Here is a 24,955-nt window from a genome sequence, read left to right on the forward strand (position 1 = left end):
TTCACTCCCTGGGAGGGGAAATGAGATCCCATACATGGTGCGGCCAAAAAGAAAATACTGACTTAAAATTATATTCCAAAATAGATTGGTTATGAGGTGGGATTTTCCTATTCTATTTAAATATGAGAGAATTGTGCTTTCCTTTATAACATTTTCTATCTTTACTCCCTTTTTCTGTTTTTTTTTTTTTTTTTTTTAAATCATCACCCTCTTAGGCAAGCTGGGAAACATGCACATTTGTTTTCTGAATAGAAACAAAACATCTAGAATTAGAGTCCAAGTCATCTTCACTTGAATATATATTTATTTTAGAATGCGACACCAACAGCATGATGATCAACCGTCACAGACTTGTACCGAGAAGCACACAATTTTTAAAGTGTGTTGTTTTTCACAAGTAATTTAACTATGGCATTATTATTATTTTGTACTAGAGTCAAAGACGACATTTAGATTCTTCAGCTTTGGGGCATTTAGTAACATCGAAATGATTGTCTAGTCAGGCAGAGGCAAGAAATTCAAATGCAGTTTCTTTCTCTTCTGCCAGTTCCTTTGCAGTAAGATCCATTTTCTCACGTGAGAAATCATTAATAGGGAGACCTTCAACAACTTTCCAGGTCTTATCCTGTTTGAAAATAAATGCAAATTAAGAGATTTATGATTAAACTAGAAGTTGTTCCAGCAAGCAACAACTTAGTTTGAACTTAGAGGAATATGTTTTAAAATGTGAATCTAAAGAAGCAAATAAAAATCCAGATCTTAATTAACAGGTAATTCTGATAAAAACTCAACATGTGAATTTGAAACTGACTGAATCTAGCAAAAACATCTTTAAATGAGGCTTTAATTAGCGAATATAAAAAACTATTGACTTCAGTACAGTTGTAATACAGAGCGACAATACTGAGAACCGTTGTTTCATTTAGGAGTAAGAGAATATTTATAGCTATCCAATATGAGAGGCATAGTAACAAAAAGTGTCTAGTTGGGAGAGTTGAAACTTGCTTTCCAGATTAATTTAAATCTTTTAGTGACCTGAAGTTGTGCTTCACAGGATTTTAAAGCTGAGAAAAATGTCTAATTTAGTAAAGGAACAACTTTCTAGATGAAAATATACCACTGTTAATAAAATCACACAACTGGTTTCCCATCAGGGGACAGAGGTTAAAGAAAAAAACCCATAATACCTCACCTTGATTGTAACAGGGAACGAGTAAAGCAGATCATCAGGAATACCATAGGAGTTGCCATCTGAGATAATGCCCATGGACACAAACTCTCCCTGAAAAGAAGTAGCAGTCAATGTTTTATATTCGCATGGTGATAATTCCTTTTCATAACCAAAGGACACATGAACTAACAAAATTAAACCAGGCGACAGGTTCTTACTGATACTCTGTGCATAACTTCATTACTGTGTAAAGAATCATCATCAGGCACTTACACAAAAGGGCAACTTCCATGGTTACTGTCTCAGTCTACTCTTCGATCTATGTGTAAAGTAAGCCAGAGAAACCCTCATTTTATCAGTGAGGAAGCTGGTGGCCCAATATAGGTTTTAAGAAGAAAAATAGAGCCACCTCTACTATGTTAGGTGCTTTCCACATTTCATCTCATTGACTTTATAACCCTGAGTTAAATGCCATGTAAAAGATGACAAAACTGCTCAGAGAGGTTAAGCAACTTTCCCAAGGTTACTCACCTAGTCAGTAGCTGAGCTGGGATATGCGCCTAACTGGCCTGACTGCAAGGCCACATGTCTTTTGTTTGATTTTTTGCATTATAGCATTAGAGGAAGAAATAAGAGTGGCCCGTGGAAGCCACTGAGCCCTCACCTCTGGGGTTCCAAACCAGATGTCTCTGACGTGGTCGCAGATGGCTTTCGCAGCCGACATTGCACTGGACAGTTTTCGTGCTTTGATGACGGCAGCACCACGCTGCTGCACAGTCTGGGTGGGCGGGAAGAGACAGCAGGTTATTCCTGGGGTGAAAGCCTGTAACTACAGCTCACTGTGTCCCCTCCAAAATCATACAATTACCCATGGTGGCCTTATTAACCTCTTTCACTAAGAAGCATCAGTCCTTCTGAAAGAAAGGGACAACTAAAGTCCCACACAGAAAGTTGACCACACTTTATATGAAGAAATGGATCTCTATAAGATAGCTGGATGACTAGAAGGTATCTAGTTTTTTCCCATTTTATCAGTCTTGACTGCCACACAATAGATCAGATTAGATTATGGCTACTTCAGTATGACTCCCAAAGAATATACACGCTCATCAAAGGCCTGCTGTCTTTGGGTTTCCTCCTGCAACCCACTGGGGGGAGACTCAGGTCAGTAATGTGTGTGTCTCAAGAGTTTTCGATGCTTGGCTGTGAAGAGATCTCCCGGACTTTTCTCACCGTGATGAATTCTCCCTTGAGCCAGCTGTCATCTTTCAGAGCTTCATAAACACCAACTTCCTTTCCTTGCAGTTTCACTTTGGCATGGTTGACATCTGGATACTGAGTTGAGGAATGGTTTCCCCAGATGATGACATTCTTTACATCGTCAGAAGTCACTCCAAGTTTAAGAGCAATCTAGTTGAACAAAAAACAAATACGTTACTTAGACAAATTTTTTTTGTTTTAAATTTCAAATTGTGATCTATTTGACAAATGTACTTAAGATAAAAACCTCTGAAACTTTAAGAGAACACAAGACTTATATTGATTTGTAAAAAAACAACAACAAAATAAACAAACAAATCCCCCCTCCCCCCACAGATTTTACTGTTTGGTAAGTTTCCCAAAAGAACTTAATAGTAGAGAAAGTATCTAAATACCTGATTGGTCAGAAATGCTTAGGTGACATCTCCAAGTATTAACAACATAAACAAAGGTCATATTTATGTATTCAAGCAATATTAAACTTTGGTGTTTTATATTTGATTAAGCTACTATACAAAGAAGTCATCCATAAACTGTAAGATGATCCTTACTTTTAAGCATTCTACTTCAGTACTGTACCCTAGAATGTTTAAGGCTCTTGAGGTGGAATCCATTCCTAGTAGTAAAGATGCTGTGAAGGTTGTTGAAATGACGAGAGTGAATTTAGAATATTACACATAAACTTGGTTGATAAAGCAGTGGCAAGGTTTGAGAGATTTACTTAGTTTTGAAATCAGTTCTACTCAGGGTAAAATGCTATCACACAGCATTGTATGCTATAGAGAAATTTTTTGCAAAAGGAAGATTTCATTTTAAGAAACTACCACAGTCACCCGAACTGTTAGCAGCCACCAAGCTGATCAATCAGCAGCCATCAACATGACGGCAAGACCCCTCAACCAGCAAAAATATTATGACCTGCTGAAGGCTCAGATGATGGTTAGCTTTTTTTTTTTTTTTTAGCAATAAGGCCTTTTTTGAATTAAAGTATGTATATATTGTATGCATATATTTTTTAGACATAATGTTTTTGCATACTTAACACACTACATACAAATAAAACTTATATGTACTAGGAAGCCAGAAAATTAATTGGCTGGCTTTATTCCTATACTTTACTTAGAAAGTGAAAGCGCTCAGTCATGTCCAACTCTTTGTGACCCCATAGACTATACAGTCCATGGAATTCTCTAGGCCAGAATACTGGAGTGGGTAGCTGTTCCCTTTTCCATGGGATCTTTCCAACCCAGGGATTGAACCAAGGTGTCCTGCATTGCAGGTGGGATTCTTTATCAGCTGAGCCACCTGGGAAGCCCAAGAATACTGGAGTGGGTAGCCTATCTCTTCTCCAGCAGATCTTCCTGCCCCCAGGAATTGAACCAGGGTCTCCTGCATTGCAAGGCATTTCTTTACCAGCTGAGCTACTGTCCTCAAGCAGCATTGTTATATAATCCTTAAAAGTCGTGTCTGACTCTTCGCGACCCTATGGACTGTAGCCTACCAGGCTCATCCATCCATGGGATTTTCCAGGCAAGAATACTAGAGTGGGTTGTCATTTCCTTCTCCAAGGGATCTTCCCGACCCAGGGATCAAACAAGGGTCTCCCACATTGCAGGCAGACACTTTAACCTCTGTGCCACCAGGGAAGTCCTCAGGAAGCTGAGCTACTAGGGAATTCTAATACTTGCTTTCCTGTAATTTCTTTCTAATTAGATAGCAGAATTTATAAGGATCTAAAAGAGAAAGGTTTTAGAAAAAAATTTTAAAGCTGATGTGTTAGGATTACATTGTGATTTTTCTTTCCTTTATGTTGCAGTAAGAATGAGAGGGAAAAAAAATAGTTGTGCCAGAATCCACAGCTTTTGCACACACAGATAATAGCAGTACCTCATCAAAGCTCTGGTTGTGTGTTCACCATATAGCAAAGAGAATACAGCGTGATATTTTAGCCCCATACTCGAAAGAACTCAAAAGTCCTTTAAGAATGGTTAAACAAAGCATGGCTGTTAGCATAACTGACACCATCTTGGGCCCTTATAGTTTCTCCTATCCTTTAAAACTGACCTGAGAAGTGAATCACATGTAGGGCTTTGTAGTTTATATTATATGGTTTAATAAACATTAGGATCAGGTAGCCAGCCTCTCTGCTCTGCTGGTTTCCAATGATGAAAGCCTCCCTTGACATTCCTGGCACCCACGATACCAGTTATCCGTTCATAAATCTTAATTCAGAAATGTCCTGTTTCAAAGCATCTATACTCATACCCGAGGCTAACTATTAAATTGTCCCTGTGGCTCCTCTGTGGAATGGTGTGCAGCTGCAAATGTTTCTGGGTCTTTGTTTGCCTGATCCCAATCCCACCCTGTGAGTAAGTTACCCTATAATAAACTGATTCACTGGTTATATGGAGCTACCTGCCTTGTTTTTTGGTCTCAAGATGCCTTCTCAGTTTGGTGGGCACTTTTCATTCCTTCTGTCTTGTAACACAAACTGTAGTACATTCATATAATTATATAATAAATGGAGTAACAATAAAAAGGAATGAACTACGGATACATGTAACAACCTGAATGGCTATTAAAAGCATTAAACTGAATGAAAAGAGGGTCAAAAGGTTACTTACTGCAGGATTCTATTTTTAAAACATTCTTAAAATGACAAAAGCATAGAGTTGGAGAACAGATAAATGTTCCTCAGAGTTTAGGAAATGAGAGGGACTGTGTAACAATAAAAAGGCAACATGAATAGGAGTTCTTTGTGGGTGATGGTACAGTTTGTGGTTATAGTAATATATATAATTAGATGACATAGGATCATTCATAAAGACATAAAAACTGTAGCAATCTGAGTAAAGCTATTTAACAGTGTTGTGTGTAGTTTAGTCAATTTCCTAGTTTTGATAATGATCTATAGTTATGTAAAATGTCATCACTGGGGGAGGAGGGTGGTGGGTACATGGGGTTCTCTGTACTATTTCTGCAACTTCTTCTAAGTCTAATTATTCCAAAATAAAAAGTAAAACATGACAGCCAACCAACCAAAATAATAAAAATGAAAAAAGCCATTACCTAAAATATTTGCAATGCCTTGGACTCATCTTCATGCTAATTTATTCAGTCAAGGAAGAAGCAAGTTGTGCTTACTTTCACTGACCCTTATAAGTTGAGACTTATTTTCTGAGTCCTAAAATAGATTTTTAAAATAACTTAAAATTTTGTTTTTGACATTTAAAATCACTTCTGATCTAATCCCTACTTCATCTAGAGTTCTGCAAAAATTAGGACTACTAACTACTGTATCCCCGGTGGCTCAGAGGTTAAAGCGCCTGCCTGGAATGAGGGAGACCCGGATTCGATCCCTGGGTTGGGAAGATCCCCTGGAGAAGGAAATGGCAACCCACTCCAGTACTCTTGCCTGGAGAATCCCATGGAGGGAGGAGCCTGGTAGGCTACTAGTCCATGGGGTCGCAAAGAGTCGGTCAAGACTGGGAGACTTCACTTTCACTTTCGACTACCGTATCAGTCTTCACAAGTTAGTTGGGTGGTTGGTTTCTGGGGTACCAGGCTACTGATCTGCTTAGTGGTTGGGGCAGAGTGATGTGCTATGCAATGAGTACCATTTTCTGTGTGTACCACGACCTGAAGGGACTTGCAAAGAACTGTTCTTACTTATATTTAGCTGGCATCATTGAGAAAAAGGAAAATTATACTGGGGCAAGTGAGCCAAGATGTATATTATCAAGAATTTAGAAGTCCTAACTCTGTTGAAAGTCAACTCCAACGTACAGTGAGGACAGACTGCCTGCAGGCCTCTCCTTCCTACAGGAGGCTCCCCTGACTTCCTGTGTCCTGTTTGCCCACTTCCTCTTGTTCTTTAGATCTCTTGAGCTAATCAGCTTCTCTCTGAATAGCAAAGGCCAGTACTATGCACCCAGCATATGTGATTTCTGAATATCATGCACGTCAGAGCTAAACTACCATGTACCCAGGATAGTAAGCAGCTCCTTGCTCCTTCAGACAGTTTCATGCCTGTCACACAGACCTGTTGAACAGCTTTTGACTCATTCTCCAGCTCTAGTTAATTTTCTTCTCTGTGATACTACCTAACTGGTTTCATTGACAAATTACCTTGCCAGCCAACAGAAAATATACGTAGCTCTCATCTGCAAATACACAGGGGAATTTTGCAGGTGATAAACAGTCACTAGGCTGTGAGGCCCTCTGATTTCTAAAACAAAAAGACTAGGATTCATTCAGGGAGAAGGCAATGGCAACCCACTCTAGTATTCTCGCCTGGAAAATCCCATGGACAGAGATGGTAGTTACGTGCACTAAATGAGATAAGATCTATGTTAAGACCTTATCTTGATGCCTGTCACATAGTAAAAACTCAGTAAAGGTTTGCTGCTGTAATTATTAGTGATGATGATGATGAGATATATAACCAAATTTATCAGATATATAGCCATCCCTGGTGGGCTGCAGTCCATGGAGTCGCTAAGAGTGGGACGTGACTGCGTGACTTCACTTTCACTTTTCCTTTCATGCATTGGAGAAGGAAATGGCAACCCACTCCAGTGTTCTTCCCTGGAGAATCCCAGGGACAGGGAAGCCTGATGGGCTGCTGTCAATGGGGTTGCACAGAGTTGGACACGACTGAAGTGACTTAGCAGCAGCAGCAGCAGTATTCATTCATGTAAGAAAAATTAATCTTTGGGTCTGTTACTTTTCTCACTGGATTAACAGCCTCTAACAGGAGCAAAAAACAGCTCCTTCAAAAACTTCCTAACAGCTGTCACTGTGCCAGACCAGCATGCTGGAACATGGGCCAAAGTCAAAGTTTGTGGCTTTCTTCCCTCTTTCCTCACTTAGACTTTCACCCCTGCAAGGAAAACTGTTGTAGGCACTGGGACAAAGCATCCTTTTGCTGTGCATCTGAGAACAGAGTTTTCCAACGCCTGCCTCCACTAAGGCCTCAGGTCAAACAGCACAGGTGGAAATTTGTTGTGTTGTCATCATTCAACTGTCTTCTCCCTGTTGCAACGCAGTGAATCACCATTGGTAATCCAAAGTCCACAGACGCAGCACCTGTGGTACCACCTTTTCTTTCATAACTGCTTTGGGTATGCGTGTGAAGTTGCTTTTTGTGATCCACTGGACTGTGGCCCATCAGGCTCTTCTGCCCATGGGATTCTCCAGGCAAGAATACTGGAGTGACTTGCCATGCCCTCCTCCAGAGATATTCCTGACCCAGGGATCGAACCCTTGTCTCTTCCATCTCCTGCATTGGCAGGCAGGTTCTTTACCACTAGCACCCTCTGGGAAGCCCCATAACTGCTCTACAGTACCCCAATCTCCTGCCTCCAGTCATTCAAACCAACTCCCAGTTCTTCCAAGCCACTGAATGCTGGCTAAATAATAAGAAAAAAGACCCAGCCCACAGCCCAAAGCCTCTCAGGAAATATCTGTAATTTAAGCTTGTTATCCAAATACTTTCTAAATTAACTGAGAGATTTCTGAAGTGTGACTCTTCTCAAAATTTGGTTATATATCTCTTCATCATCATCAATAATAATTACAGCAGCCAACCTTTACTGAGTTTTTACTATGTGACAGGCATCAAGATAAGGTCTTAACATAGATCTTATCTCATTTAGTGCACGTAACTACCATCTGAGATAGATAACAATTATTATCCCATTTTACAGCTGAATACACTTTCTCAGGGTCACAGAGCTAGTGAATGGATTTAAGTCACTTGATCGCATTCCCAGGTGATGCTACTGGTAAAGAACCTGCCTGCCAATGCAGGAGCTGTTAAGAGACATGGGTTTGATCCCTAGGTCAGGAAGACCCCTGGTAAGGGCATGGCAATCCACTCCAGTATTCTTGCCTGGAGAATCCTGTGGACAGAGGAGCTTGATGTGCTACAGTCCACAGGGTCCCAAAGAGTCAGACACGACTGAAGTGACTTAGCATGCATCCACCATACCATTATGTAAGAACACACGAGGGTGTGGAATTAGGCAGACCCTTTTACTGACTAGATGCGTGACTTTGAGCAGGTTCCCTAACCTTTTTAGGCTTCAGAATTCTTATCTGTTAAACAGGAGATAGTAACAGATATCTCATATGGTTACTATGAGAAGTAAATGACAAATTAAATGTAAAACATTCAGTTTAGTGTAGAAACTTAAATGCAAATTCTTTTCTCCTTCACTGGACCCTCCAGATCTGAAAGATTATCAGCTCTCAGTTTAAAGCAGTGGTTTTGTTAGCCAGATAGTAATAAGGGAGGTATGCAGTTAAACCAGAGTTTGTCATATTTTGCAGAAGCAGAATTCTGGGCAATAAGAGAAATTGTAACATGCACAGGACAAGCTTGAGTTAAGAACTAGACTGTGAATTTCAGAAAGCTTCTGTTCTAAGGAGACTGGGAAAAAGGTGAACTAAGGCTTCCTAGGTCTTCATGTGGAAACAAAGGATAAATCTCAGTAATTAATGATTTTAAAAAGAACAAAGAGTGTAAGAACAAAAAACTGTTATTAGGCAAAAGAAGTAACCATAGCAAATGTAACAAATCAGTTGTAAAGACTCCCTGTTCTGTCCTGTTTCAAAGGTAAAGATCAACCAGAAGCACATTCTTGAGCTGTTTTGTGGCATCCAAAACCCCTTAAGTACTCAGTCACCAGATTAACTGGAGCCTAAGGAATGAGACTTTGCTGACACTTGTGACTTCACTCAATAGGTACCTGGATTTTGTCAACCAAGAGTGAACTTTGCCTCATTTTAATGCTAAAACCTCTACCCCAAGGACTGCCATTTTTGAACATGCAAGTCATGTATGTTTGAGCATGCTGTACTATGCAAGTGCATCTAGAACCCCAGCTTTACATGGAAGATATACTCACTCATGAATATGCATATTGTTGTTGTTCAGTCGCTAAATCCTGTCCTACTCTTTGTGACCCCCACGGCCTGTAGCACATCAGACTTTCCTGTCCTTCACTATCTCTCAGAGTTTGCTCAAACGCTTGTCCATTGAGTAAGTGACGCTATCCATCTCATACTCTATCATCCCCTTCTCCTGTCCTCAGTCTTTCCCAGCATTAGGGTCTTTTCCAATGAGTTGGCTATTCACATTAGGTGGCCAAAGTACTGGAGCTTTCGCTTCAGCATCAGTCTTTCCAGTGAACATTCAGGGCTGATTTCCTTTAGAATGGACTGGTTTGGTCTCCTTGCTGTCGAAGGACTCTCAGGTCCTCTACAGCACCACAATTCAGAAGCATTAATTCTTCAGTGCTCAGCTTTCTTTACGTCTAACTCTCGGATCTATACAAGACTACTGGAAAAACCATAGCCTTTACGATACAGACCTTTGTGGGCAAAGTGTTGTCTCTGCTTTTTAATACACTGTCAAGGTTTGTCACAGCTTTTCCTCCCAGGAGCAAGTGTCTTTTAATTTCATGGCTGTACTCACTGTCCACAGTAATTTTGGAGCCCATGAAAATAAAATCTGCCACTATTTCCACTTTTTCTGCATCTGTTTGCCATGAAGTGATAGGGCCAGATGCCAAGATCTTAGTTTTTTGAATATTTTAAAGTCAGCTTTTTCACTCTCCTCTTTCACCCTCATCAAGAGGCTCTTTAATTCCTCTTCCCTTTCTGCCATAAGGGTGGTGTAATCTGCATATCTGAAGTTATTGATATTTCTCCCTGAATCTTGATTCCAGCTTGTGCTTCATCCCGTTTGGCATTTTGCATGATACATTTTTTACTCTGCATATAAGTTAAATAAGCAGGATGACAATATACAGCCTTGAAGTGCCCAATTTGGAACCAGTCCATGGTTCCATGTCAGGTTGTAACTGTTGCTTCTTGACCTGCATATAGGTTTTGCAGGAGGCAGGTAAGGTGGTCTGGTATTCCCATCTCTTTTCCCACAGTTTGTAGTGATCCAGAGTCAAAGGCTTTATAGAGTAGTCAATGAAGCAGAAGTAGATGTTCTTCTGGAATACTCTAGCTTTCTCTATGATCCAACGGATGCTGGCAATTTGACCTCTGGTTCCTCTGTCTTTTCAAAATGCAGCAAGTACATCTGGAAGTTCTCAGTTCACGTACTATTGAAGCTTAGTTTGAAGGATTTTGAGCATTACTCTGCTACCATGTGAAATGAATGCAACTGTGTGGTAGTTTGAACATTCTTGGCATTACCTTTCTTTGGGGTTGGAATGAAAACTGACCTTTTCCAGTCCTGTGGCCACTGCTGAGTTTTCCAAATGTGCTGGCATATTAGGTGCAGCACTTTCACAGCATCATCTTTTAGGATTTGAAATAGCTCAGCTGACATTCCATCACCTCCACTAGCTTTGCATCACTTAGTGATGCTTCCTAAGGCCTACTTGACTTCACACTCCAGGATGTCTGGCACTAGGGGAGTGATCACACCATCATGGTTATCTGGGTCATTAAGATCATTTTTGTACAGTTCTTCTGTGTATTCTTGCCACCTCTTCTTAATATCTTCTGCTTCTGTTAGGTCCATACCATTTCTGTCCTTTATTGTGCCCATCTTTGCATGAAATGTTCCCTTGGTGTCTCTAATTTTCTTGAAGAGATCTCTAGTCTTTCCCATTCTATTGTTTTTCCTCTATTTCTTTGCCTTGCTGACTTAAAAAAGGCTTTCTTATCTTTCCTTGCTATTCTCTGGAATTCTGCTTTCAGATGGGTATATCTTTCCTTTTCTCCTATGTCTTAAGCTTCTCTTTTATTCTCAGCTATTTGTAAGGCTTCCTCAGACAGCCATTTTTCCTTTTTGCATTTCTTTTTCTTGGGGATGGTTTTGATCACCGCCTCCGGTACAATGTTAGGAACCTCCATCCATAGTTCTTCAGGTATTCTGTTCATCAGATCTAATTCCATGAATCTATTAGTCTCTTCCATTGTATAATCGTAAGGGATTTGATTTAGGTCATACCTGAATGGCCTAGTGGTTTTCCCTACATTCTTCAGTTTAAGTCTGAATTTGCAATAAGGAGTTCATGATCTGAGCCATAGTTAGCTCCCAGTCTTGCTTTTGCTGACTGTATAGAGCTTTTCCATCTTTGGCTACAAAGAATATAATCAATCTTATTTTGGTATTGACTATCTGGTGATGTCTATGTGTAGTCATCTCTTATGTTGTTGAAAGAGGGTGCTTGCTATGACCAGCACATTCTCTTGGAAAACTCTGTTAGCCTTTGCCCTGCTTCACATTTTGTACTCCAAGGCCAAATTTGCCTGTTACTCTTGGTATCTTCCTGACTTCTCACTTTTGCATTCCAGTTCCCTATGATGAAAAGGACATCTTGTTTTGGTGTTAGTTCTAGAAGGTCTTGTAGGTCTTCACAGTACCATTCAACTTCAGCTTCTTCAGCATTAGTGACTGGGGCATAGACTTGGATTACTGTGATACTGAATGGTTTGCCTTGGAAACGAACCAAGATCATTCTGTTGTTTTTGAGATTGCACCCAAATACTGCATTTTGGACTCTTGACTATGAGGGCTACTCCATTTCTTCTAAGGGATTCTTGCCCACAGTAGTAGGTATAATGGTCATTTGAATTAAATTTGTCCATTCCATTCCTGTCCATTTTAGTTCACTGATAACTAAAATGTCGATGTTTACTCCTGCCATCTTGTTTGACCACTTCCAATTTACCTAGATTCATGGACAATCAGAGAGCAGACAGAATGAAAACCACAATCACAGAAAACTAACCAAGCAGATTACATGGACCACAACCTTGCCTAACTCAATGAAACTATGAGCCATGCCATGTAGGGCCACCCAAGATGGACAGGTCATGGTAGAGAGTTCTGACAAAATATGGTTCACTGGAGAAGGCAGTGGCAAACTACTCAGCATTCTTGCCTTGAGAACCCCATGAACAGTATGAAAAACAAAAAGAAAAAAATATGATACTAAAAGATGAACCCCTGCCTCCAGCTGTACCCCCTGCCACCCAGGTCATTAAGTGTCCAATATGCTACTAGAGAAGAGTGGAGAAATAGCTCCAGAAGGAATAAAGAGGCCGAGCCATAGTGGAAATAATGCCCAGCTGTGGATGCATCTGGTAAAGTCTGATGCTATAAAGAACAATATTGCATACGAACATGGAATGTTAGCTCCATGAATCAAGGTAAATTGGAAGTAGAATATGAGAAGGCTATAAAAATGAAAATGAAATTAAATATAAAATTTAAATCAATTTGCTTATCTGAGTGAAAAAAGCAGAACCACATGAAATACACAAGACTCAAACCTTTGTTTTTATAATTTCCTATGTACCTGACAAAAATAATTGTGTACCATTATGTGAATTATCTACACTAATGACTAATTTTTAACCACTGTACTAAGAGGACATTAGCAGTGACATGTGATTAAAGGAAGGAAATGGAATATAAGAAGGAAATGGAATATAATGGTGAAAATTAAGTACAAAGTTCAGCTGCCTGAAGAGATTAGATTTAAAGATGTCCTAACAAATTGGAATAGTTACCTACTAAAACAAAACAAGAAAAAAAGTACAAAGTAAGATTCAGTTACTTTAAAGGTGAGAAAAAGGTTTAAAGCTGAACATTTGTTAAGAATTGAAAAGGCATCTTTCTTACCTGAGCTTTAGCTCGGTTGTGATCCAAACGAGTCAAGCAACTGAAGTTCTCCTTGGGGATGGATGGTGCCGACTTGGAGGCAGTCAGGCAGTTGGTATTGGCTGGATTTCCCACCACAATAACCTAGGACGTACAGAAGGCACAGCAGAGCTTCAGACTGTACACTGACTTAGGTAAACCAACTTATCAATAGGATATGACTGATGTAACATGTGGCCTTTTAATCAAGTTTGTGTGAGCTAAATATGTATAGTTATTACCCCAGTTTCTAGGTTCTAGGCTTCTATCCTCCCTTCTAATATATTTTTTTCCCCTCTTGTTAGTATTTGATGTGACTACTGAAAACATTTACTAAAACCACCATTATATATACGTCATTGTGTTTTCTGCTAAAACAGAGACAGTATTTATTTTCTTGCCATAAAAAATTAGTGACCAAAAGCTTTATCTCAGGGTTCGAGTTAATCATAAAAATTTCCCATCTCATAAAAGTAGCTCAAGAAAGAAATTCTTCTTTGAGGAGTTTACTTTAGGGCAGTGATTTGCCCTTATGAGTGAAAAGTGTTTCTCATTCTTGCCTAATCCTAAGAATTAACTGGGATAGTTGCTAAAATACCAGGTCCCACCCCTTCATACTCATTGAATCTATCTTTAGGAGAAAGCACTTCAGGCTTTTTTTCTTTTTGAAAGGGGGATACAGTGAATTACAATACAGCATAGCAAAATGAATACATGAATTTTTTTATAAGTCTTAAAAAGCTTTAATAAAATGATTTTTAAAACTTACTGTGAAATTATATCAAACTTACAGAAAGCTACAAGCATCTTACAAAGACTAACTCCCACATCCCCTCTACCTAGATTCTCCAATTTGCCCCATCTCTCTCACCTCTGTGTGTACACACACACACACACACACACACAGCCTTTAGTTTTTTTGTGTCTGTCTGTGAGCAAGCTGCAGATAGGATACTCCAATATCCCTAGCTACTCCAGTGTAGGTGTGTATTTCCCCCTAGAAAGACATTTTTGGCTGAGAGGCAATTAATCGGCAAGCAGCACGGTAACTCCAAGCAGCCTTGTAATTTTTTTACTAAGAGACCTGGGGACGTCTCAATTTATTTCTATTATTTTCTGTTAATGATTACAGAAAATGAAAGTTAACTACTTGAAATAAAGTCTGCACAGAGCATAAATTCAGGTGTTTATGAAGTATTATAATAGAACATTATAAATGGCAACATTAGAAAATCTTGTAAAATTTTCTTTCAGCTTTCTTTGAATTCAGGATTGGGAGAAAGAAATGTATTAAAATCAGTAAAACCTCTAACCAGCAAAACTTTTTGCTGTGACAGTTAATTAAGTTCTAGGTAGGTAGGTAGTAGTGTTAGTCATTCAGTCATGTCCAACTATTTGGGATCCCATAGACAGTAGCCCACCAGGGTCCTCTATCCATGGGATTCTCCAGGCAAGAATACTGGAGTGGATTGCCATTCTCTTCTCCATAGGATCTTCCCGACCCAGAGATCGAACCCAGGACTCCCATGTTGCAGGCAGCTTCTTTACTGTTTGAGCTACAGAGAAGACCTTCAAGTGTCTCTGGTGGTTCAGCTGGTAAACAATCTGCCTGCAATGCGGGAGACCTGGGTTCAATCCTTGGGTTGGGAAGATCCTCTGGAGAAGAGAACAGCTACCTACTCCAGTATTCTGGCTGGAGAATTCCATGAACTGTATAGCCAGCCCATGGGGTCGCAAAGAGTCCGACACGACTGAGCAACTTTCAGTCCCTTAAGTTCTAGGTAACTAATACTGATTGGTAAAAGGAGGCTTTCTGTAACAGTAAGATAAATTTAAAACCAAATGGGTTGAACACCCAGAAGTCATAACTGACTCAACTCCTGGAGAGATAAGTATATCAAAATTCCTCTGGATTGAGAAAACCTGAGCACTCAGAAGCCACCACTTCCTGTCACTGAGAACAAACACAGCTTACAGCCATCTTCTTTCACAACCACACACAAATCCAAATGTCTGAATAAAAAGTCCTGTACAGCTAAAAGAGCACCAGAAGGTTCTGTTGCCTTTTCTACAGGTTTACAAACTAATATTAAATCTCCATGTCATAGTCACAGGCAAAATATTTTTGAGCCCCTCAGAATATAGATTTCTACACTATATGAACAAAGCCTATAAAGGGATGGCTAATTGAGCAAAACCCTATACCTGTATTTACTGACCATTGCACAGAACTGGGGAAAAAAAGAAAGCAAATTATCTCATTTTTACTTAAATGCTGAAAGTAGATGTTTCAAATGCTGATAGTGAAAAACCGTGTAAAATATTCTTTTGGTCACCTTAACTGACTTCTTGGCATATTTGTCCAAGGCTGCACCCTGGCATTTGAAGATTTTCACATTTGCTTTGAGTAAATCTTTCCTCTCCATGCCATCCCTTCTTGGCATGGAGCCCACAAGAATGGCCACATCCAGGTCTTTGAAGGCAATCTCTTCTTTATCTGTGGCGATGACATCTGTGAACATGGCAATAAATATGCAGAGCTACTTAAACACCGAAGTCTGAGGTTTTTTCATATTGAATCTACCCAGTAACTCTTCCACTTTGCAGCAAATGTTTACTTTTACAAATCACAGTGATCAAAGTTTAAAGGGCCTAAGAAAAGAAAGGCAATATATTAATTCAACAACCATAACATAAGCATAAATGTCAATACATTTATTTTGCTTATATTAATTTCAAAACTGTAGCTTTCATCTTTTATTATGATGCAAGGTATAATATACCTTTCAAAGCAACATTATTTATTCACATTAATTACCACTGATAACACAAAAGAGAAGCTAACTCACCTAACCTTTAAGTTACAATTACTTTAAGTTTTAAGATATCACCCAAATTAAAATCATACTTCTTGAGGACTTCTTTTCTGTAAGGAATAACATTGAGAGATTTATTTTGTCACAATTAATTTTAACATTTTATGTGCTGTGTTGTGCTTAGTTGCTCAGTTGTGTCCAACTCTTTGTGGCCCCATAGACTGTAGCCCGCCAGGCTCCTCTGTTCATGGGGATTCTCCAGGCAAGAATACTGAAGTGGGTCACCATGCTCTCCTCCAGGGGATCTTCCCAACCCAGGTATTGAACCCAGGTCTCCTGCATTGCAGGCATATTCAAGCCACCAGGGAAGCCCAAACATTTTATAAATGAAGACAATGCAATTTAAAGAGATCAATTAGCTACCTGTCAAAAAGGAGTGGGACTGTCATTCAAGTCCAGATTGGTTCAGAGTTCAACCACTATCCTGCAGTCCAACAAAACATATACCACTTAATAGTTTTTGATTAAAGAGCATACAGTTGACCCTTGAACAACATAGGTTTGAACTGTGCATGTCCAGCTTATATGTGGATTTTTTTCTCCCATAGTAAATACTACAGTAAGGTACAGTCTGAGGTTGGGTGGACCTGCAGATACAGAGGAAGTGTGAACAGAGGGCCAACTATAAATTGTACTTGAATTTTCTACTGCAGGGAAGGTTGGCACCCCTAAGCCCCGAGTTGTTAGAGCATCAGCTGTATATCATGGCTCTCTTTCGCTGACTGTATTAAAAAGGCCATGACCAATGCTATAGACCAGATGTATTCCCATAAAATTATGTGTTGAAATCTAATTCCCAGTGTGATGGTATTAGGAAGTAAGGCCTTTGGGAAAAGATTAGGTCATGGGCGGAGAAGCCCTCAGGAATAAGATTAGTGCCTTATAAAGGAGGCTTAGAGAGCTCCCTCACCCGTTTTGCCATGTTAGGACACAGTGAGATGTCTGTCTATAAAGCAGGAATTGGGCTCTCACCAGACATCCAAGCTACTGGCTTTTTGATTACTGACTTCCCAACCTTCAGAACCATTAGAAATAATTTGTTGTTTATAAACCTATAAACTCTATGGTATTTTTGTTATAGAATCCCAAAATACTAAGACAATCAGAATATAGTGCTGTCACTGATAAATGTTTAGATCAGAAACTTGTGTCAATCAGGCTGCTGATGCTGCTGCTAAGTCGCTTCAGTCGTGTCCGACTCTGTGCAACCCCACAGACAGCAGCCCACTAGGCTCCTCTGTCCCTGGGCTTCTCCAGGCAAGAATACTGGAGTGGGTTGCCATTTCCTTCTCCAATAATCAGGCTGCTATAAGTCCCCAAATAAGTAAACGTAAGAGTTCCAGTTGGAGAAAAAAATAATCCATCTTCTTCCCAGTCATGCAGCCTTATCTGCTGAACCTTTATGCTCATAGCTGACCAAGGTCAAGCTGACTGTAACCTGGGTACACAAGAGTCAGCAGAGGGAACTCAGCAGAGAAGGGAATAAAAAGAAAAAAGCAACATAGGAAGCTGATTTGGAAACAGTGGGTGAGAAAAAAGAACAGCTCAGACAGGGTAATGCATTCTCTTACATAACTTTGTAATCAAATGATTGAGGTGGCAGAGCAGCCCTCCCAGTGATAGTTTATTGAACAGACACATGAATTCTGAGCATGGGTTCTCTTGGGTGTCTATATATTTTTGATTTGTGCCAAGTTCTTTGAGAGTATTATTAATTCTTACCCTCCCTTTCCCAAAAAAGATAATGATGAAGGTAGAGCTGAAGAAAAACATTCAAATTAGTTTACAGCTTGACCTAATATTTTAATGAATCTTTCAATCAAATTTAAGACTTCTGTCTTGACATTTGTTAATTATTTATTTCTTCATTCTTGGTATATATACATCTTACCAAGTTGTGGTAGTGCAAAAATAAAAAAAAAAACTTTTAATGAAATAATTTCTAATTGAAAGGCCAGTTAACAAAGCTCTAAAACCTACTGTTTCAAAGATATAAAATACTATAAAATCCCTTTCTCCTCCACTCCCCAGCTGACCTTTCAGGAGGGGAAGGGCACAGTCTTGCAGCTCCATCAGGACACCATCCAGGACACCCATCATGGGAGTGATATCCAACAGCACGAGAATGATAGGCTGCCAGATAAACAGCAAGGACAGCATCTGTCAGTGTTGGTTATGTCATTTAGTCACAGAAAAAGTCCTTTCGCAGAGCTTTTGCTAATTGGTGTGTTTATGTGTGTAATTCCCATTAATTAATCATAATTATTTTAGGAAGTCAGGTGTCTAACAGCAGGCTACTCTAAGAAAAAGGAATGCTATAAAACCAGCAATAGTTTGCTAACAGACACATTATGAGGAATCACCTTTACTGAATTTTAAAGGAGTACATGGAAGAAATACCAAATTGAAGTGACATGCCATACCATGCTTTTGTTGTTGATGGCTGTGTATCCAATTTTAGTTCATAGAAAGCTAAGCACAGTATCTTGCATGAAGGAAGAACTTGATATCCATGGGTAAGGACAATGGATGGATGATTATCATGGAAAAGGATTTTAGTATACATCAGACCCGCTAGAGTAAAGGGAGGTAGTGGTGCAGTTGCTAAGCCGTGTCTGGCTCTTCTGATTGCAGGGACTATACCCTGCCAGGCTCCTCTGTCTGTGGGATTTTTCAGACAAGAATATTGGAGTGGGCTGCCATTTCTTTCTCCAGGGGATCTTCCCGACCCAGGGATTGAACACAGGTCTCCTCCACTGAAGGGAGATTCTTTACTGACTGAGCTACCAGGGAATAGAGGGTACCTGCTTCAAACTGGGAAACTGATTTGCCTGTTTAACTCTTTGGAGTGTAAAGACCATTTATGAACAAGAAAGTGCTGATTCAGCAACTTTTCTCCCCTCTGACTCTCCGTAACAGTTACTGTCATTATGACATTTGCTGGCAGCACCAAGTCAACGTAACAGTACATGGAATAGTTATAATTTGCAAAGCATTTTCAGTGCCCAGAGGGGTGCACGGAACCTGCCAGATTCCATTTATAGCTGTGTGTCTCGGACATTTATTGGGATTATTCATTCCTTTAAAAATTTATTTGCAAGTAAATAGAAGGTTTTATTGAAAATGTTCTTACTTTTACTTAGGATTTATTGACACTTGCCCCTACCTGGTCTTTACCGAAGACAGATCCATTTCCAATACTGTATAGTAGTGAATATGCAATTTGACCAGCTGCTCCAGTCACAAGGACTCGGATTGGTTCAGACTGTAATGAAAGAGACCCATTAACATCTTATTAAAAAAAGGCTACTCTACCCTAAAGAAGTTCAATATTTTTCTCTATAGTAAGACAACCACATACTTTAAAAGCTAATGTAAAATTTTAAAGACTATTTGCATCTGGCTTAGTAGAAGATATTCCAGACTTGTCTCAGTAAACACAGCATGCACAAAACAACCGACTGACTTCTGGGACATTTATGTGGTGTTAGTTAACTCTCCCTGCTATCTTCGATTTACTTACAAAATCTTATCCATCTCTTTTAGGATATTTTACCACTAAAAATAGTCCTAACAATTTTGATGTGCATTATATGATGATACTAACCCCAGTGGCTACTAGAACCTTACAAATCTTCTTATGCAAATCCCCCACTCCCTTCAGTTCACAAGAACCCTTCACACCAGGAAGAGGAACAGAGGTTAAAACTTTCCATTTACAAGGAACCAGAAAGTTTATTAATCATGATTCAAGTCCTTGGGGAAAGAAAAATGAGTCTATTCTTTTTATTTAAGAAGAAAAAAAGAAATAAAAAAGGTGGATTAAAATAATTTTATCTGGATTATAATCTGGATTGTAATAAATTTTAGCATTAACTAACAAACAACAGTAGCAACAGGTAGTCACAGCTAACAACCTGATACCAAGGGAAAATTAATATTAAAGGGGAGGGAGAGGAAAAAGTACAAAGAACATATAATAGAAGGAAGTCATAGACCTTGGACAAAATCTGAACATATGGATGTAAAGTATATATATCTAGTTCAGAGTGATGACCCTGAGTTATTAGAAATAAGTTAAATTAACCTCAGAGAATTAAAGGAGAGAAATATTTCTATTAAAAAGAGTTGAACAAAAATCCCTGGAAACTTAAATGGGTAAGTTTAGATGGAAAAATTCAACCAAGAGAATTGTTTTCTCGGACAATGCTGGGTAAGTGTACTTCCACTCTGTAAGTGGCCAATGTGTCACCTAATTTGTTACCCACATGAGAGAAGTGGCTGAACTGACTGGAGATAGAAGCATTAGGTTTCTTTGTATTAAGACTTCCCCCTTCAAGAGGGGTCAGCTCTTGGCAGTTTGGTATCTATAGAATTCAGACGGGGGGAAAAAAACCTCTCAGGACAGTGTCAATGCTGTAGAGAAATGAATCTGAACACTGCAGACTACGTATGTGTTTCTTCCTCAGAGATGCCCAGAGTGAGTGGAAAGAAAGGGAAAAACTATGGAGTTTCTTCCTGACCTTCTGGGCCTCTTCCCTACACTTTTCACCAACTTCCCCCATGCTTTCATATCTAAATAAACAAAATATGATAATTCCTCAAATAATCCAGTTTAAAACAATACATACTTATGTTCCCAATAGGCTTTAGGTTTATAAAGAACACTATGTGCTATTCTATATATTTACTTTCTATCACACGGCCTTTACATGTTTTAAATTCTGTCATTTCCCTCTCTTTCCTTAAGTATAGTACATGATAGTAGAAATGACTGCGTCTCCCTCTTTAGAATGCAAGCTCTTTAAGAATAGGGGCTTTGTCTATTTTATTTACTGTTGTATCCCAGCTGCCTAGAACAATGCCTGGCATGTAGTTAGAGCTCATCAAACACTTGCTGAAGGAGTAGCTGGATCTTGGAAAATTACTATCAAAACCATGGGAATGTAAAAGAATTGTTTGGAGGCAAACCCAGCATGCTTTAAAGAACTGTTTTACATATTTGCACTGAGAAGCTTGAAAATAGTGACAATAGTTCCAGGTATGGCTAGCAAAATTATTTAGCTCAGTAGTTCTAATCAAAGTCTTTTATTATGTACCTTGTACATAATACATGCCAGAGAATCCATTAGTGAACCATATGTAAGAAACAAGAGGATAAGGCAATTTTTTAAAAGAGGAGGCTAGAGATGCACAGAGTGATGAAGAGATGGCCGCTACAGCCAGACTTTTCGGTTCAAATCTCCATTCCTCAACTCAGCTGTATGTCCTTAGGCAAGTTACTGTATTGTTTCTCTAAGGTTGAGATGGAGTTAATAGCAGCTACCTAACAAGGCAGTAAGGATTGAGACAGTGAACACACAAAGTAGTAAGACTAGAATGTGGCAAGCACTCTAATAATAGGTCTCTGTCACCACAGATTTTCCCTCTAAGGACTCTTTTAGCTTATGTTTATTTTCCACTACCCTGTGGAACTCCTGTGAGAACAGTCTGCCTTTGACTCAAATTTGCACTCCCATATAGCATTCAAAATGGATATGTTGAATGAAGGAAAGCAAGGGTTAAGAGAAATATGAACACATGCTACTTCAATGAAAGCAACCTAGAATAAGAAATGAGGGTAAAGTGACTACTACTACTACATATAAAACTTAATCTCCCAGAAAGCAGGTAGATGGTTAGAATAATGCAGTCAATTTTAGGCATTAATTCTAGCTACTAAAAAAAAATAAAGGTTTCCAAGTATCACAGTCCCTAGTAAGGGATTGTGGGCAACTAATAAATAGCCATTAATCCTATCTCAGCAGTTTTCTTCCTGTGTATCACTGAGCAAATTATTTTCATAGGTAGGTAATTCCATCTCATTATAAGTAGTATGAAGCCTAGTGTCTGAATCTCTGATGATGAAACAGAAAAGAAAGCCCAGTATTTGGTTCTGCCTGCTCTTTGCATCTTTGCAGTTGAAAAGCAGGAGGGTGGGAGATTCCCACTGACTTTTCACAATGTTACAGTGCGAAGAGAGGTTACTATTCTTTGCTTAGATATCTGGGCAGTCTGCCAACATTCAAAGAAGGAATGTCTTTGCTCTTGGCAGGGTATTAATGACCTTCCTGCCGATGTGGGCTCTGTCCTGCGCATGTGTTCAAGTCTTTCGTTTGTAAAGTTTGAATTTCAGTGTTCCTTCTGTTACTCTATGGAAAGATCCATATATTCCATTTTTACTTTCTTATTTATACATATTTCTGTAATATAAAAGACACATAAACAGTATTCAGATTCTTTCATACAGTTTATTCTTGCTATCATTCCCAATGGACACAGGAAAGAATCCCCTCCTTTAAAAAAAAAACAGAGACACAAAAACCTGATTTTTAACAGCTTATACAAGATGGGTCTTTTCTAACGCAGTGATTGTTTACACAGCCTCCTGAGGAGGCAAGGCGATTGAGTCATCTGAGAATTTGCTGTCAAGTTTCAGCAAACTGACAGGAGGATTCTTCCTCATGGACATTATTTGGTGCTCCAGTGACCTTCCAGGGGTCAGGCCTGCTTTGATCTACCATGCAGAAAAACAAAGAAAGAATGGGGGCCCAGGATCTTTGTGTGACCTTGGGAAAATCATTTGACCTAACCATATTTTTGAAGATTAGAGGAAATAATTTCCAAATTCCCTTCCAATTCTAGAAATATAATATTCTCATTGTAAAACCGTCAAGTAATATAAATGCTGATATATAGTTTAGCTTGTATTTGCAGTATGAACTTGCATCTTCATCCAGAACTTCAGCAACTAAAAATAAAATTTCAGAATGACTTACCTGTGTAAATGACAAAATATGGTAAAATGGAAAGAGTGTGAGATCCTTGGAGGCAAATATGTGTGACCTTGAGAAAATCACATTCGCTTTGGGTTTCAGTAAACTCAATTTTAAGATGGTCAAGATGTTTTTTAAAAGGTTCCATCCAGTTTTAAAATTATGAAGTCTGAGGTTCTCTGATAATAAGTACCTCTGCTTTCTTGCTAAGATTATTAGGTCAGAAACCACTGAATCCATCGTTCAAATGACTAATTATGTTATCTGACAAAATAAGTAGGGAACCTAGGTTTATCACTGAAAATTGGAAGCTGTTGCCACTGGCTCCTTTTCAAAGGTGGAGGGAGTTATCCCCTTGCCCTTAAAACACGTCTTTTCAGGTTCTGGAAATGTTCCAATTCCTTCAAATATTTCCCCATTCATTTCAGTATTTTGAAATAATGGAGGAAAACCATTCTCAACTATAAACACAAGTACTGAAGCAATTTCTCTCAGGTTGGTATCAAATGTCACCTTCAACCAGCATGCTGATTATTCATACGTCAGAGTTCCCTCACCCCCACCCCTTTCCTTCTCCCTTTCAACAGAGACAAGATATGGAGATCTTGGTGTCCAAATCTTCAAGCCAAGATGATTACATTGTGTAACATTGAAAAGTGCTGGTTCTAGAATTCGTAACATACAGATTACTAAAAAACACCGGCACAAATTATCTGTCTAGGGGCGCCGTCACTGTAACATGTACTGGCATAGGAGATCAATGAACAGGTTTTAAATCACATTTCTTGGAATTAGACATGGCGGAAACACTTCTCCCGAAAAGGCAGATTGTAATCCCGAGCATCTGGTAAGCACTACCTTTTCATTGAGGGCCTTCTCCTTTCAAAAGCTTTGTGACAAAAGCCCTTAAAAACACTGTGGGTTTAAGAGGAGAAAAGAGATTAAGGTCCAACACTCCGCATTTCAAACCTTATCGGCCTTATCAATCCCCTAGAGGGTGCTTGGGAGAAATCCCCCAGCTTCGTATTTTGTACGCTCAACATGCAGAAGGGCTGAGATCTCGCCTCTCCAAGGACAGTGATTTCTCTAAAGCCCTTCTGAAAACCTCAGCTGGAAATAAAACTCTTTCCCAATAACTAACTAGGTCACTGCGACAGTCTCCAGAATATGAATCGAGACTTTCCAAAGGGCGCGAAGGACAATCCCCTTGGACAGCCTTCCCCCTACAGTCCTTCAAGCGCAAGAAACGCCACAGAGGGGCGCGAAGCCCGTAGGTGGGCAGCATGCAGGGGCCCACACTCACCATGATTGGGAAGGGCGCGGACACTTTCTGCACTTGCCGAAAGAGCCTCAGACCAGTCGGGTCACCTCTATCGTGGAACCGACTCAGAAAGGGCGAGCGGTGTTAGAAAAGAAGAAACTCGGCTCCCGACCGCGGGGCCCTCTGGGAACTGTAGTTTACGGTGCCTTGATTCCGGTGCAATCTCCAATGCAATTCCTTCAAGTGATAGAACTACACTTCCCGAGCTCAGAGGTTCTTCTCATGCTCTGCTCCCTGCGCTCTTCTCCGATTGCAAAGTAGTCCCCGAGGGCGGGCCGTTGTGATTGGAGGATTGCGACAAGCGGATGATTTGGGCTCCAGAGAAAAGGACCTGCCGGATGGCGCCCAGCAATTGGCGGGAGGGGAGGCGCGTGTACTTGAGGGAGGAGAGACGGACCCCTTAGCTACAACACCCTCCCCACCGCTACGGAGACTTTATCCTCCCCGCAAGGGTAAATGTGGGAGGTAAAGAGATCTTCCGCTGCGTAAATCTGGGTCGACCCGGAAATAAAATCTTTTAAAAAACTCTTCACAATCTGCAGGGGCGGGAGGAATGTGACTAGTTGGGAAGGCTGGACGGCTTCTCAGGTTGCTAAGCGACGAGGCGGGAGAGCGCGCGCACGCTGGAGCCGCTGAAGAGTTCATAAGGGATGTGTGGTGCGGCATCTCCGAGACCGAAAGTACGCAGCGAAAGCGCCGCGTCCTCCAGTGTCCTTCTCTAACCAGAGGACCGTCGCTCTCGTAGTGTACCGTGGCGTGGTGAGGGGTTTGCGGGGACGCCCTGTCAGAGGCGGCTGAGGGCTGCGCATCTTCCCCACTCTGGAGACAGGTGAGTTC

General features: G+C 40.0%; 1 protein-coding gene across 1 annotated transcript; it reads right to left on the reverse strand.

Moving 5' to 3' along the window:
* Positions 1–300: 300 nt before the first annotated feature.
* Positions 301–24,234, reverse strand: MDH1 (malate dehydrogenase 1). Its single transcript, XM_068969778.1, has 9 exons — positions 24,101–24,234; positions 19,149–19,247; positions 18,019–18,115; positions 15,443–15,618; positions 13,089–13,211; positions 2,405–2,581; positions 1,836–1,949; positions 1,193–1,282; positions 301–625 (listed from the first exon to the last, which is right to left on the reverse strand). The coding sequence occupies exons 1-9, from the start codon at positions 24,101–24,103 to the stop codon at positions 500–502; spliced, it is 1,005 nt and encodes a 334-aa protein (XP_068825879.1). The 5' UTR covers positions 24,104–24,234; the 3' UTR covers positions 301–499.
* Positions 24,235–24,955: the final 721 nt, after the last annotated feature.

This window comes from Capricornis sumatraensis, chromosome 1 (genome assembly GCF_032405125.1).
Source record: "Capricornis sumatraensis isolate serow.1 chromosome 1, serow.2, whole genome shotgun sequence".
NCBI classification, from domain to species: Eukaryota; Metazoa; Chordata; class Mammalia; order Artiodactyla; family Bovidae; genus Capricornis; species Capricornis sumatraensis.

Excerpts from the sequence above, each read along its gene's own strand:
- MDH1 (XM_068969778.1), bottom strand. Across the intron at positions 15,619-18,018 it reads TGCCCTTCCCCTCCTGAAAG|ATGTCATCGCCACAGATAAA; the intron begins GTCAGCTGGGGA and ends CCATGTTCACAG. Across the intron at positions 13,212-15,442 it reads ATGCCAAGAAGTCAGTTAAG|GTTATTGTGGTGGGAAATCC; the intron begins GTGACCAAAAGA and ends TGTACGTCCTAG.